The 17,110-nt window shown below is 39.2% G+C and overlaps 1 protein-coding gene across 1 annotated transcript in view; it reads right to left on the reverse strand.

The window, feature by feature from the left end:
• The window catches only part of tle2b (TLE family member 2, transcriptional corepressor b), an 81,450-nt gene that overhangs the window by 55,068 nt on the left and 9,272 nt on the right, over window positions 1-17,110 (reverse strand). The window contains exons 2-3 of the mRNA XM_088004962.1: window positions 12,785-12,882; window positions 12,250-12,313 (exon numbers count right to left, since the gene is read on the reverse strand). Of these exons, the coding sequence (XP_087861088.1) occupies window positions 12,250-12,313; window positions 12,785-12,882 (162 nt within the window). The remainder of the gene's footprint in view (window positions 1-12,249; window positions 12,314-12,784; window positions 12,883-17,110) is intronic.

Below are 17,110 nucleotides of genomic sequence, written 5' to 3' on the forward strand. Positions count from 1 at the left end.
ATTTTCACCCAAGAAAAATCCAATAAAAAAAAAAACTTTGCCAAGGCAACCATTTAAGTTGCACTCAAGCAGCAACAACATTATGAAACAGAATGTAGCAGAAGTATGAAAATCTGCTCTGCAACCTCGGAGACAAAGTCAGAGAGTCGCAGCTCAGGAGTCTTAACACCTCTGTGCATTTCGATGAAAAGCATACGAGTCGTTTTCTTTTGAAGATTGAACACCGATTGATTAAAATACCTTATATCATTATATGTTCCAGTTATTTTTATTTATGTCACTCTGACGGAAAAAAAGATGTAAAATATATTCAACCAACAGGCAGAACACACTATAAACATGCTTTACTTTAACTCTTTTTTATTACTGCTCTCTATTCCCTCATTTTCAAAGGAAAGGGTCACTGCCAGAATGAAAATAATATGCATACGCTGTGTTTATGTTTACAACAACAAATGAAATATTATTAGGAGCTTAGACTGTACATCCAGTGACCAGAGAGAGCAGATTTATACCATGAGATTAATTGAAATTGCTCCATGAATTTCCTACTTTGGTTGGATTTGAGAGTCGGTGTGTTATTTTAGATATGAGAGAACAAGGATAACAATGTAAAGTTTTCTTTCTTGGCTTTTGATTTTTTTTTTTAAACTAGTTCCGTCAAATACCAAATCTCTGGTGCCATGAGCCTCCAGATAAACTAATATAAAATGTACTTGATCCCAGTGGTGTTTTTCTTCGCTGTCAAAGCTTGATTAAAACTGCATGTTCTCTTCTTCGACTTTTGGACACAGAAATGCACGAAACCCCATTTGTGTTTCCCGTTTTCTTATTGAATTCTTACAGGAGATTTACAACCGAACGAGTTCTTATGGAAGAAAAATACTTGAGTTTGAAACTGAAATTTAGTCACAGGTGCACACACCTAGATTCGATACGCAACTCTGACTCAAGCCTAGTTAGCAGTTTTATTTCATGTAATCAGATGAAATCAGGGCTGGAAATAAGTCACAGCCTCCAGCTCCAACTTTATTCTCCTCTGAGAAAATGTTTGATGTTGGCGATGGGGGCGCTTTGGGTTATTAATGACTAACAGCTATGTACTCATGTCAGCTGCAGATTCACATTAATGGCCACTCCAACGTCTCTTAAACTAAACTATGCAATAAATCACTTCTTGTTGGTGAAGTATCAGGACAAAATTAACTCACTCCTTATCCTCATTTTCTTTTTATGGGTTTTTTTTTTCTTAGTTTCTCATACCACGGCACTTCGAGGTTGTTCCTTTGTGATTAATTTCAACAAAGCAAAAGGTAGCAAAAGGAATAAGCAGTGGAGCTAATGAAGTCGGGGTGATTAACATGAGTACATGGACGAAATTACAGGCTCATTTTAGGAAACAGTTGAATCAAGTGACCTCCCGTATTGAAAGGCCCTCTCTTTCAAATTTTATGTGGTCATGAGCAAACTCTTCACTCAAATCTATATGAGTACGCTTTGTTTAAACCAGCCAACACTGGGAGTTTTATTCCACCAGACATCAGACCACAGTCAGAAGGTGAATGAAAACACCTTAGAGAGGAAGCCAGATTTATGTTTAAAGGTTTGATATACCTGAATTAAATCATTTAAGAGAAATAAAGAACGTTTTTCCAAGTTCTACTAAGATTAGAGTTTTTTTTTCCAACATACCACTATTTTCCTCTGAATATAGACACATATCTATATTTCTAATGAGCAAAATTTGACCTTGTTGAGATTTGAAATACAGTTATTTTGCAATGTTATGCATGCATCATAGTAGAGACTTTTTTGGTCTTTATAAACAACTGTAATAACATTGAAATATATATATATATTCTGACTAGAAAAAGAGGAATTCCTTTGAATGGGCAGTGGGAGCAAAGCAGGCAAGTGAAATGTAGTAACAGTTGTCCTGTGGGTGTGTGCCAGACGCCACTACGCCGACTATTGTAGTATTGTGCTCCATCTTTACAGCAACCCAGCAGCAACACACTGTGGAAAGCTGCTAAAACGCACACAGTTGAAAAACCATTTTCTAAAATAATTTGTGTTTCAACACTGTGCAGTGCAGAGCAGACTAACACAAATATTTTTGCTTTCAATGTATTGTCACGTAGCCGACGTAACCCAAAACAAAACATATCACTTCACAGTAGGATATTGTTCGAGTAGTAACAGGTGCACGACATAAATTATATCATCATACATTAACAGCTGCAGGACTTTGCGCTATGACTAATAACAGCTCTGTCTGCACAGCTAAAACCGCAGCACTACAGCGTGTTTAGTCTTTTTCAGTCACCTTTTAATGCATTCATACTCTCTTGCTTCCCCAATGTTTAATTATACCTCCAAGGCCTGCGTTTTGCTGCTCTTATATAATCTCTCTGTTGTGTCACAGTGATCTCATTCAGGATTCGGTGAAAAATCTATGATGTATTTGACGCTTTTTTTATACGCGTGCTGCAGAAACCCGTGTGTGTGGTGTGTGTGTGTGTGTGTGTGTGTGTGTGTGTGTGTGTGTGGGTGTGTGCGTGTGTGTGTGTGTGTGTGTGTGTGTGTGTGAGAGGCCAGACAGAGGGATATTGAGCCAAATGGCTGATGTCACTGTCCAAGGACAATGAGCAATATGAGTGTACTGCCTATAAATAAACATTTAAATCGTAGGTCCACATAAGTGCATTCCAATGAAAATTGATTACTAAATTGTTGAAGGACACAGGACAACTTTCATCTTAGACTAATATAACAGCAGTTCAGAAACTCTTATATTGCCACATGTACTTTTTTAATATGGAAAATGCAAAAACATTGGTGTAAATGCATTGTGTAAATGTGCAAATATGTAGTCATATAGCAAGCAAGCTCATTTTAAAACATTTCCATAGGAAGCTTTTTCCTACATAAAAGAAAAAAGTTAAAAGAAGAAAAGCTAGAAACATTTGGCATGCTAAAGTGAGCAACTCTTCATCAGTGCAGAAGAATGTCTGCATAGCGTAGCATGAGACTGGATGACATCATCAGTGACAATACATTTGATGCCAGATGTTTGCCAACACTAAGATAAAATGTTGTCAGAGTAATGCTTAGTTTATATAAATAAGAGCATTCTAATTGTGTTTCACAAATTGCCTTCCAATTCTTAGAAAATCTAACTCTTCCACTCACTAACAACGTTCCCGCCACACTGTCGTCATCAGGGCACAACAAAGAAAATCTGTAAAACTCTCAACAAGCTATCCTCTCTCTCTCTTCCCTCTTCCTGTTTCTACCTTCATTCTTGTGTTTCCCTCCTACTTTCCACTCTTGCATACTTCAGGGAGTATTTGCTCCTTCGTTCTTCCCTCCCAGCTCCACCTTCACGGTGTTGAGAGAGGGTAACACACTGGAGCCAGACTTTTTTCTCCCTCTTCGCTGTCTTCTTTTTCCACCCCTTCTGTGCGTTCTGCAAAGACTTTAAAATGAGCTTTAGGAAGCTGGTCTAATCCAAGGTGATTTATCTAAATGGGACGTGTGTGTGTGTACCTACACGGGTGTTTGTATTCATACAGTGTGTGTTTGTGTGTACACAGGCATGTGGGTGGGAGTCTGTGGGTGGGTGTGGATGTGTGTTCAAGCCTTAACAAAAGCATTGTTCATAGATGTCTCTTGGGTGAAGTTGTCTCTTTCATCTGCCCACCCACACACACTCAGACACATACTGTACCACCAATGTTAAATGGGGTGTATTATGTTCATTTCTGGCTCCATATTCTAATTCCTGTATTGAATCAGCTGGAGGGGCTGCTGCGAATGATTTTTACATTACAGACTACGCGAGACGGCAAACAAATTAGAGTACTTTTCAAACCAAGAGTTACTTAGAGTGGATATTCTGTAAAACTTTTACAACAATAAATGTGAATAGATTTGAAATGATCAAAAATTGATACTGCGCTTTACTAGGGTAATAACACTGTAATTATTAGAGATTAGATGAAAAATGTAAGCATTCTTTTATGTTCTTTACACCTTAATGAATGAATGAATGAATGAATGAATGAATGAATGAATGAATGAATGAATGAATGAATATCCCAGAGGGAAAATCACAGTGTCCTTTTAAGCATTGTGGTAAAATCTCCCCACACACTGAACAAGTCAACAGTCTGTTGGATGAACTGCATCTTGAACCAATTATCACATAAAAGCATCTGAAGCACTAGGCTCGTTGAAATTAAGCTTTTCATTACTATTTCAAAATATGATCATGTTTTGACAAAGACATCATTCATCATAACAATACATAACATAAACAAACAAAAACAACAAAAGAAATGGGTCATTAAAAAAAGCAATAATGGGTTTGTAGCCAACATTGTGGTCTACACTGGCAGACTAACTTCTTCAGAGGGTGAAGACTAAATCCACTGACATTTAGCGTTAGCAGCTCTCCTCTCAGCAGCTTTACTGCGATCGTAGGGCAGAATAACTGCAAAGTGGCCAACCTGAGTCTGAGAATGCCTGCATTCATAGTGTGCTCCCTTCAGGAGACCCTGCAGGAGTCTTTATGAATACTTTGTTTTTCGTCCCTCAGACAGTTCAGACAGGTTTAAGACTCTTAAAACCAGCTCAACCCTCCCCTGCATCTGGCCATACTTTAATCCCCAGGACCATCACCCGCTGGTGGACGGCAGAGCAACATTTACCTCAGCAAAAGCAAACCTCGTTCAGCTTCTGACCTCTTCCTTCCAACTCTCTTACATCACTTTGATTTCTTCCGCTATCTCTTAAGCTTTATTTGTATTGGGACAAAAAAATGTGCCCTTTTTGTTTTTTCTGTCGTGTTTTCCATTTCTCCCTCATGTTTTTATTTATTTTTTGGCTCCTCATAATTTTTCTCCCGTCTGCGTCAGTGCCATTGTGCCCCCTTTTCTCATATGTCTTTCATGTTTTTTTCTTCTTCTCTCCAACCACCACCCCTCCCAGCTGCACCCCGTCTTATGCTCCCCCTTCCTAAGCAGTCTGTGACTGTAATGTTGCAGAGGAGAACACAGTGTGTCAGCTTGAATCAGACAGATGAGCTGGGAGAGGAGTAAGAGGCTGAGAGCACTGCATTAATCTACACACATAGGCACAGAGACACACACACGCAAACTCACCCTTCATCCTGCCGGAGGGGCTGGACATAGAGAAAGCATAAACACGCACAAGGTCCCACTGTTTCAATAAATGACCAGTGTGACTCAGTGATAAAATCCTGATACACACAATCACACACTCACTGTGAAACTACAGTCTTTCTTTACTTAGAAATAAATGATTAGAAAATTCAATAAATAAAAAAACATTATACTGAAAAATAGAAGAAAAGTAGTTGTAACTGTCCTGTTATTAAAAGATATAGTCAATCTTATTGTGTACAGATTTTAATTATGTGGCTTTTTTCTTTAAAATCTTTCAAAATGTGATCAATTTATTTGGAAATTACTGTTGATAAACCACTTATTTGCATTTCAGATGTTTTCTGGATGTGGATGTCATTATTTTAATGTTGCATTTTAACTGTTATTTCTCCATAATGGAATAATTGTGTAAAAAAAATAAAAAAAAAGCAAAATAAAAAACTGGGTGGACAAGTTTGAATTAATTTTTGACATGTTCGAAATTATGCACACAGGCTTATATGTGTGCAAATAACACCACTACTAATAATAATATGCTAATTGTCTCTTAATGTACTGGACGGAAACCACACACTTCTTGTAACCAGCAACAAGTTTATTTTGATTTGTTTTTTTACACGATACTGGATTTACATTAGACCAGTGATCTTGCAAAAACTGGGAGAGCTTGTTCAAGTGTGTAGGATTCCCTGCACAGACTGCTTTTAAACCAAAAATGTGTCCTGCAGAAACATATAAATAATTCTGTCACCCTCAGATTACTTCATTTAAACCCCAAACTAATCTGACCTTTAGTTGTATGATATTACAGCAATCAGGTATATTAAAACAGAGAAATACCTAAAACAACTCAGAGACTCCCACATCATTAAAGGGGATCCCTGTTCTAAACCATAAATATGTCTTAAAGTTCCACAAATTCCTCTTTAAAATGCCTGATAAGAACCTCAAACTTCTCTCAATTGATTGTTATGAGTTTGTATTTGACTGAAATGGCCCTTATGGCCATTCACTGGCCATTAAATGGTGCCAATAGACCCTAACACGCAAAACGGTGACAAAACTAATGATGGCTTTGGTTTTGTTAGCTTGTCAGAATCAGTTTCATCAAGAGCTGGAGGCTGAAGAGATACACACAAATTAGAAATTACAAAAGGTGTAAATTTATCTTAAAGTTCAACATAAAAAGGTTCTGTAAATCCATTTTTGTGACATTATAGCCAATTAAAGGAGTCACAATGAAAAAAAAAAAAAACTATGAATAATACTGTCAACCTTGTGTTGATCAAACACCATTACATTATGTTTCTAAAGCAGAAAGTCACAGCTCTAAGGTAAATACTCTAAATAAACCATGTCTCACTCTCATTTTTTATAGTAAAATTAGATGCAACAATATTATGCCTCATGCCAGCAACTTGGTCTTTCATTAACACTTGGACCCCTGTAGCTTCCCTGCAGTGCACCTAAACACACACACACACCCCGACACAGTGATGGAAAGGCCACCTAACGTGACACCCCACTGTGAGCTGTCACCCTCTAGTGGATATGTCTTTTTTTATGGTCTGCAATAAAAGGGCCAGCCAGTCTTCACTGTCCTCAGAGTTTAGTCTTGTGTTTGACGGTCGGCGTGAGAGGAGAGCTGCACTAGAGTTCAGAAATCCTTAAGATCATAACAAAGAACTGGTAGATATTAGACACCAAATAACACTTTTTGATAGGCTGAAGAAGAAAAAAAACTAGCAAAATACAAAGAATAAGCTTAACTGTCTCCTTATTTGTTCTTTCTAAAAATCAGCCTCTCCTAAACAGAACAGAGCTCTCCAGGCTAATGTTTTGCACTTTGTGTAGGCATGTGACCGACACATCTACGCCCCCATCATTAGCCGAGGCTATAATGCAGCCTTATTTAAAAATACACAGTGGGATTCCAGGAGAGCAGTGAAATCTGAGAGCCATGAATTATAAATACAACAGCCAGAGTGGAAAAGCAGACATCCACAATGTGCATAACTTGATGTATGTGTTTGTTTGTTCCCATATGTGATTCACCAGTGACAGAAACTATATAAAACATATCTACTCTTCCAAAAAAAAAAAAGAAAAAGAAAAGAGGGAAGGTTTATGAATCCAAACATACAAAACATGCAAACCTGGCTGGAGTGCAGCACAGCTACAAAGCATACAGAGACAATCTGAGCAATGTCATTTTAAGTGTGAAAGGTATGAAATAATAAGAAGTGTACCAGAAGATGTTTGGAAAATAGATCTTCCAAACACTTAAAAAATACATCTCACAGACAGATATCTAACAATATCTAAATATTATATAAATATTTAAAACTGCACACTGCACAGATCACCAGCTCACACATTTGTGTTGCACTGTATCCTGTCTGCAATCAAATAACACAATATTTATATGCAATTACTTCAAGTCTAAACAAATGTGATAAAATGATTCTCTTTATTTCTCAAACATTTCTCTACAAATAGCAAAAAAGCACCTAATAAACAAATAACCAGTCATGTGCCATGCAATAACCAGGTTATTATTGTGAGGTGTTTTTTTCTTTCTTTCTTTTTTTTTTTTTACAAACCAATAGCAGCACTAAACCAGAGAAAAAGGTTTACTTATAGCATCTTCCTGTTATTATTGCAAAAGCATCACCCCTGGCATAAGTAAAAAACTGCAGGAGCCCCAGCTTAGAGGCAATAAAAAATATTTTTTCAGGAGCTTTAGTGTAGCTCATGGAGTACACCGACCAACTGGATGTTTTAAGTTGTTCAAAAATCCTGAAAAAGAACAACAGACGCAGTAAGCTTCCAACAATATTAAAATAAAATCACAAAGCCAATAACAGAAGATTGTTATCGTCTCAGTTTTGCTCACATTTTCATTGGCTGTCATACAGTGAATGTAGGTCAACACGTCACTCACATCAGCTGATTTATAAATGCTGACAAATTCATGCAAAAGCACCAACAGGACTGTGCCCAACAGGTGTTTATACGTTCAGCTTGAAAAAATGCAACTCCTGCTGTTTACAATCACTGATCAGCAGTCAGAAATGTTATTCTGGTAGCATATGCCAACATTATAAAGCTTTAAATACTAGACTGATGATATAAAGACGACAACATTCAGGAATAACGAACCCAACTAGAAGATTTATGTTGACAAAATTTCTCCAAGCACTACAGTCATCTACAGGAAATCAGGAAACTGTGGGAATGTCAAACATTTATGGAAAGAGATGTTTTTGTGTTGCAATTATGTGCTATCAATGTTGCTCTTTGGAAAACCAAAACTGTAATTAAACTTTCCCTGACAGAACCAAATTTGAACAGAGCATAGCACCATATCGCCGGTTTGCTGAAGCAAGTGGGTGCTGCGGTCACGCCGGCACACGCTTGGTTCCTTGAAGGAACATCTTGGAAGAAGAGTTGTTGGATATCAGGTGAAAATATGCAAACACGAACCGATCTTTTCAACCAGAAACAATCACGATTAGAGCAGAAAATAAACAACACTAAATGCAGGTAGGGAAAAAAAAAATCATCCAGATCTTCATACTCTTCTGTATGCAAACACCTCATTACAGTCAACCACTTTACATGCAAAATGTATTTTTACTATTGCTCATATCGTCCTGGGAGCTAGCTGTTTAGGCTTACATAAAAACAATCGTATGCATCAGCTGCACATAACCATATGAAAGCATGTCTCCACGTTCCGGCACCGTATATTTAGGAGCTTAGCGGTGATGAATAGTAAAAGCAGAAGCAGTGCAGCGTGGTGAGCAGACCCCCAGCCTGTGGAAACAGGCCTCAGTGGATGACAGGCCTAACGAGCTAAATATAGCCTTCTGGGTTATCTCCTCTGTGGGCGCAGCGAGTCCGTTGTTGCTTCACATTATTTACGTGTCTGTGCATGCACCATCTCTCTTTCTCTCTTTTAGTTCGCGCACCCCCACACTCACACACAGCTATCTCTTTCTCTTGCTCTCTGTGTTGCGTTCTCTCCATTTCATCCATCTGCAGAATCTTTTATCCCTCCCTCCATCCTCTCTCTCAGTCCCCTGATATCTTTTTTTAACTTGCTCTCTCTCATTCTTTCTCTGCATTTTTCACTCTCACTTCTTCCTTCCGTATATCTTAGTCATCTCAGTCAATTTCCTCTATTCCTTTTCATCTCTTCTTTTCTTTGTACCCTTCTCTCTGTCCCTCAGAAGCTTCCTTTTTTTCTGTCTGACACTCTCTCGGTCGTTTTTTTTTCTTCTCTGCAGCTATCTTTCCCTTTGAGCTCCTCTCTTCTCTCTCATTTTCTTTCCCTCCCTCTCATTTTGAAGCCATGCCTATGAAGTAGCAGAGCAGTGTGTTAACCATCCAGTGCGCCACAGTGAGCCCTTGTTCAAGTAATACAGCCTGGGGTTCTAAACGTCTGCCATGCTAACCTACATGAATATGTCATCAGCATCTGCAGCTCCATGACCTCCTGCCATGGGGAGCTATTACAGCCCTCCAATGAACCTAAAGATGCAGCATTTACCAGCGGAGCACTGGTCACAGAGGCTGAGACCTTTAATATATTATCATAAACAGTTTGACCTGATGACAGTGGGCAACCATTACAGTGTAAAAACGGAGAAATGTGATTTTTCTTCATTGCATAATTACGGATGCAGAGGATTTATAGCGCAGGAGGTGGATGTTTGTCTAGACCACTTGTTCCACATAGTAATTCGGCGAAACCCTCGTCTAAAATAGAGAGTACCGGAGACACGGGAATGTCTTCCTCTGCTTCAGAAAATCAGTTCTGAACTGTTATTTCCTGCTTTTTTAAAACTAAGGATGTGGTGAGTAACAACAGGAAATAATGAAAAATAAATTAGATGGAAATGTATTGACAAGTTGACACTTAAGCAGATGGGCACTGAATTTAATTTTAATGTATTCTATTTTAATTATTTCAACCAATTTCACTAGTGTAACAATTAAATGACAGATTAAACTTGGAACATAGTTAGACCAAAAAGTGTGTATATTTCAGTGTAAAATTGTCATTCAACCTATAAGTTTAGTTCTCACAGCATTTCTGAAAAGGATGATAAATAATGTAAAAGGAGTATTCATTTTCTAACTAAATTGACCTGTTTTCATATATATATATATTCTTATCCTCTGTAATAAATGGGGAAAAACATTCTTCTTATAAAAACACACTTTGTATAACTGCTGAACAACAATTTGCAATGCTGGTCAACATCTAAAGTCGTATTCATAAAGAGACAATAAGATAAAATATAAAGTGGATTAACTATCCATGCAGTTGACTGCATTGGATGCAGTCTGACCTGATTTTACCAAAGATTAGCCTAAGCTGACATATTTTTCTGAAGTCCAGGCCTTTTCCAAACTCAACTCTACAAAAAACACTTGGGGAGTACTCCTCCCCGTGTGTCTCGAAATACAAATTTAGCTTTGGTTGTGCATCGTCTTTACCTCAGAAACTCTTTAAAAAAATGATAATTTGAGCCTGCACATAATGCACAGATGCTTTCTTTGCATCTCACTTTCCGAGCTGAACATGTAAAGCTACACCAACAAATTGAATACAAGTCACTGGACCGCAAACAACACCAAACATATTGTTTTTTGCAATCTTGCAGGGGTTTTTTGAGTGCTCAGTTTGCACTGATTGTAATCATTGTGCTATTGTAATATATTTACAGCACTCAGATGATTTTGGCACAATTGCAACAGATTATAAACAAAATCTGTTTATGTAATCAAGTTTTGCAGAGCAAAGATGATGCTCCACCACCAGGAAGTCACACAGGGGAGACAGGGTGAAAGTATGTATATGTCTGAGAAAACAAAAAAGAAAAGAGTATCAAAGTTATTAATTATATCCCATATACAGCGACCTGAAGTGCGTTGGCATAGTAACACTTGTTTAGTCTGAATTAAGTCTAAAAAAAAATCATTTTGAAGGAGAATGAACTCATCCAAGAGCTGGTTTTTAAAATATAGAAAGTACAGAGTGCTGATTATATTCAACAACATGATGACAGCGTTAAGTAGCAACATAGCAGAAGCCAATTTGTTGAAAATAATGTAGCTTATGTTTCATGTTTGACCTAATAGAGAAATACAGCATTAAGTAACATTCACTTTACACTTATCTGTCAAATTTCCCATTGTTAAAGACCTTATATGGATTAAAACAATGGTCTATTTAGATGTACACAAATGAGCATGCTGCGTATGCGAGTAATTTGTCATTTGATCTCCTGCTTCTCAGCAGGACTCTCCATCATTTTGTCTGACTGCCGTTTTTCTTGTCCGCTTCCTTTCTTCCACACGCGCTCCTCCTATTTATGTGCCTGTCTGCATTTCCCTCGTTCTGTCTATCCATCTGTGTGTCTATCTAGCTTACAGCCCTGATCCTGCCTGCTCTCCCAGGTTTATGAAATGCGAGCAGCTTAGCAGATGGTGCATATCGTATTCTGGTTGGCTCGGTGTGGGTTTTGTGCCACAGACGAAGGCTTATGACGGAAGTGAGCCCTTAGTCGCTTAGACGATCCGACTCGGAGAGCTCAGGTTGTTAGTTCAAGAGAAGAGAACAAGAGTCTTAGATACATACTGAAATGTGTGTGTAGAAGGTTTGAAGGAGAAATGAGTGCGATGAGAAATGAAAATGAAACTAACGCGAGTAGAGGAAATGAAAACTTTCATTTCCACAACTTTTGGGAGCTGTATGCTGTCTATAATACTGGCGGATGCTTTGTTTAAACAAAACATTTAAAATAACAGATAAATGTAAATGTATAAATTCCTATATCAACCAGGAGCTACTAAATCTAGTTCTTGACTTTTATATGTTTCCTGGATCTACAGTAATCTAAAATTTCATCCCCTAGTTCCGTCTCCCCTCAAAACCTTTGACAAAACATAGATGATTAGAATTTAGTCTGTTTTCTGCCAGAGGACTTCAGATTTTTCTGAAACAAATGCATCCAAACAACTCCACCAGAAGTGAGGCAGGACTCACCATGATGTAGTGCCTCTGCATCTCCGTCTTCTCGCTGGCCAGCTTCTCACATTCCAGCTTCAGGCTGCACAACAAAATTGCATTTTTTATTTCCACCTTATAAAACAGATTATAAATTCCACAGAAGATTTTACAGGAGTCTCTCCAATTTAACGTTTTCTTTTTAAGTTATCAAATGATGACTTCTGGACACCAAAAATTGTCTTGTGGGGATTAAATCAACTTCATAGATGAAATCCTCATCAGAGGTCCGTGTGTGATGATGTGTACCCCAATGGGGTGCTATGTAACCCACCTGATTGGGTCCAGAGAAACTACCTGCTTAATTCTCAAATTTTTCAAATTCACAGCATGTTGACAATAAATTAAAGTAAGAACATCTGTCTTTGTGTAAATGGTTGTTTGTCCCGTATGTTTCTGCTTTGCCCTGTGATGGAGTAGCGACATGTCCAGGACATGACCTTCCTTTCGCCCAATTACCTCCCTGCGTCTATTTGTATGCATGTTTGCATTTGTGGTGCGTGTGCAACCGTACCTGTGATACTGAGCCTGGAGGAACTGGAATTCCTCCTTGATTCTGTCCAGGGTTTCCAGGACTGTGAACTTGAAAGACTGGCCAGGCTGCAAGGGGACCTGCACAGGTGAAAGACAAACAAAAAGAAGGAATGGATGACAAACACATACACATCTCTCTCTTTGTGTGTGAGTGTGTGTGATAGGCTGTTCGTAAGGAGATTGTAACACCCACTTCATGCTGTACTGGTGAGGAAAGCTGTGAGTGTGAGTGTGTGAGTGCTTGTGCATCTGTGTGGCAAGAGGAGAAAAGAGCCAAGATGAAAGTGAGAGGGAAGGTCACTTCCTCTTCCCACACATCATAAAGCCTTGTCCTCTGCCTCTCTCTCCTCCTCCTCCTCCCCTAATGACTGACTCCTTCCCTCCACTCGCTCCATCCTTTCTTCCTCTCCTCTTCTCTCTCTCGCTTCTACATTAGCATCCCCTCTACTCTGCCGTGCTGCTAATGTATTCAAGCCAACAAGGAGCCGAGAAGGGAAGAAACATCAAATGAATAACTCAAGACAATCACAGCCCCATCTCTCACCTGCTAAAAGCTAAAGAAGCCCCAACAAAACAAGCAACTCCCAGGAGGTCCAGCACCACCCGCCATCCGTGTCTGTCTAAAGCGCCGCTGACAGCAGCCCGCCTCCTCCATAGTCTCCATGACGGTGGAGAAACATGGGCGCCGTTGATGCTTTTGATGCTGCGGTTGTTTTCTTTGGAGCTGGAGCACGCAGAATAGGTTGCTCTCAGAGGACGTGTTTCAATGTTGTCATTTTTTTCCCTCTTCCTTTTTTTTCAGTTTGGTTAATTTTGCTGCCTCCTGAGATTTATAGTATTAACTTTCATGTTGTCTCTACAAATTTTGTGCATGCAGTCTGCATCACTGTCATGCCTTTTCAAGGCTGGTTTGATGCGTCTTTTTGAAAGGATGCAACAAATATTTTATTTCAAACTGACCATAGTCACATAAATAATAACACCATAGAGGCCGTATATTCCTGCTACATTGTGTAGCACTATTATTCATTAAATGGATAAGAGGTGGTCGTTATTCACGTTATCAGTTCCTCGTCTTCCTTAGTAGGTAGTAGGAATTAATTTTCTCGATCTCAAAACATAAAACTAAGCTCTGTTCATAATTAATAATATAAAACTCCACATAACCAAGGTGGATTATGTAAATTACCAAGGCCGGTTGAGCAATATTCAAGACAGACAAAGCAACATAATGGAGGCAGTTTGCTGCCACCTACTGGACAAAGTTATGCCAACTCATGCCCAATTGTGCTACTTTGCCAACTACTTAATGAATGTCTATTTTATGTAAAATATTCACCTATATTTATGTAGCTTAATATTTTTTTTAACTACAGAAACAGTAAGGAGTTAAATTAGAAGGCAAGTCTGAATATGCACGTTATTATTAAGAAGTGTTCTTGTCATTGCTGGCAGTGGTGTTATTTTTTTTACTTTCCTGTTTTGAAGATGCATTAGCACCATCTACTGCGTGTCAGTTTATCCTAAATGGCTCCTAAAGACTGGTACAGAATGTTGAGTTAATGATATACCAACTCATCAGTAAAAGTTGCAGTAAAGTTTCAGTGTACTCATCCATAAAAGGCTGTTAAGAACCCAATTCTTGCAGTTGCCTGCCAATAAGATAATCCAGCTGATAGTCAAAAGTACCAAAGGTCACAGAGAGCTCTAGTCCTATTTCATAATATTTTGCAGCACCTACTTATCATTAGCCTTTATTTACAGAAGTCAAAGATAAACGAGCTTTCTTAGAGACGTGCTTTTCTCTTTTACAGTTCAATTAATAATCATAACATCATCAAACTAAACATACAGTAGGACGATCTTAGTGTTGTCAGTCATCCTCATTTATGCACTGCTCAATATGTTAACGGTGGAGAATCAATTTACAGTTAAAGAGAGATTGTTTATCCGCCATCGTCGATGGCTAAGCTAACTCGTCTGTGCATTTATAGCAGGCTCTGGTGTGGGTAACTATCTGTAGCGTATCAGACAGCCCTGGGGACGTGAGAATGATTGACAGCGCTAAGATCCTCCTCCTGGCTCTGATTGGCTGTTTTGAGTTAGTAGTGTATTTCTGCAGATGGCAGTAGAACCACAGGGGGGAGGCAGAGGAGTTCACTTTCTTCACAGATTATCGGTCTCATAATATAATGTCAGGACATGGTGACAGTTTTAAAAAATATTTTTTAAAAAATAAAAAAAAAACATTTTTTATACAGTAGCTTTAAGTCAGCGGAGTCATCTGGTACCCCCAGAGTTACCATGATTCCACATAAGACAATGGAAAGTTTCTGATAATTCAACATTATGATAGGAAAGTATCTGGTAAAACTCATAGCATCACAACACCACTTAATTTCCCTCAGATTACAAATATATCCACTGAGCTAACAGAACTGAAGAAATTGAGCCCAGTTAGTGAGGTCTCATTTACTGATAAACCCAAATACAGTTAACTTCCAACATGATTTCATACTTTAGCTAAGCGGGACAATGCCGTCAGTACACCCCGGCTGGGTGGTTATCGGTTCGCAGCCAAGGCTAAAAGACTGGCGCTTTCAGTGGTGGGGTTTCATTAGTTGAGACAAGCACAATTCAATTAGATTTCAATTAGTCCGATGGCGGAGGTCAGAGACGCCATGGGTTCCCTAGTAATTAATCCGCAGAGCCGAGCTGAGCCCGAGCTAAACTGAGCTGAGGCAGGCAAAGCAGGGACATCTAGATGGCTGGATGGACACCATACACACACAAACCCTCTGTCTATGTGTGTATGGGAAGGAGGGGTGGGCTGGGATGGGGTGGGGTGGAGGGTTAGTGTCTGCCAGTAGATCCCCACTGACCTTGATTCACACCACACACATCCATTCAAGCAAGAAGGGGTGGAGGGAGGGACGAGGGGATAGATACTGATCTAGCACACATAAACACACACACACGGCCATAAGAACATTGAAAAACACATCAACAAACAAACATGCACCACTGCACATGCACATTCACACTTTAAGTACATGGAAAAATCTCAGTGGGGTGGGGGTACACGGACGGATTGAAAGGGAGGAAAAGTCAGAGAAGAGATGGATACCCATCTGACAGATGGACGGATGGATGTAGGGAGTGATGGACCAGTCTGACATTCTTTCAGAGGAATGAATGCACAAGCAGAAAGAAAGATGATGAAAGAGTAGTGTGGCTGCTGACTGAGAAAGATAGCCAGCCATTCATTCAGCTGACACAGAAGGAAGAGGGCGAGGGGATGGAGAGAGCGGGAGAGAAACAGACAGAGAGTGTCTTTGCTGTAGTCAACACAGCCTGCTCACCCTGTGCACTGTCCATCGGCCTGTGGTAATACCGCTCCCACCATCTGCCGCCACGCACTTACCAACGGCAACCACGCGAATGCACACGAACAGAGCGCTGCTGGCGGGTTACATCAGCAGCACTAAGTCGTATAACAAAGCCCATAGTCACAGATCATGATTATACAAGAGATTTGTGATTTGCAACCATTGGTGTCAACACGGCAGATTGCATGGTGCTCCGACGAGAAAGATTTTAATTCCTTTCATCCGCTGGACACATATAAAAAAAAAAACCCTCAAAAATGTATCACTTTCAATTTGCAAGTTGTACCTTTCTGAATGAGTTTTATTGACCCCGAGGCAAAAAGGCAGTGGGAGTGCAAAAAGGAAATGAAAAATCCCATAAAAAAGAAAAAAGAAAACTTGGAGAGTTCTCGGGCAGAAAGAAATGCATTTCCCATTCACTCTGAGCTCCATCTTCCAGGATAAAAGACTTGTACCCAGAGTTGGTATTAAATTAGCCCATTTTAAATAATCAAGGGCACCTTCTCATGTATTCAAAACCAATCCATAAGATACATGAACTACGTGTGCATAGTTATGAAGATGTGCAGTGTTTACTAAGATTGATGTAAGTAATGCCATTTGTGCATCATAACAAACATCTGCTGTTGGATTGTGTTTCATCTCTCCGGTTTTGTCAGAATCAGTCAAGGCAGCAGTAAAGACGTCACAAAGGTCCAAGAAAGATCACTCTTCTGCCAAGTGTTTCAGATGTTGAATGTAAACGATGGTGAATTAGCACTAGGAGGACAAATGTGATCCATGAAAATAAGCCTCACACCATCACACTACCACCACCAGCCTGAACACAGCAGGATGGAGCATCTTGTTTACTCCATATTTTAACCCACCTCTGTTAACCTTGTGTGAATTATACCCTGAGTTTTTTGTTGTTCTGG

The sequence above is a fragment of the Poecilia mexicana genome, unplaced genomic scaffold (assembly GCF_051168715.1).
Source record: "Poecilia mexicana isolate PSO_F unplaced genomic scaffold, ASM5116871v1 scaffold_4, whole genome shotgun sequence".
In the NCBI taxonomy this organism is placed as follows: Eukaryota; Metazoa; Chordata; class Actinopteri; order Cyprinodontiformes; family Poeciliidae; genus Poecilia; species Poecilia mexicana.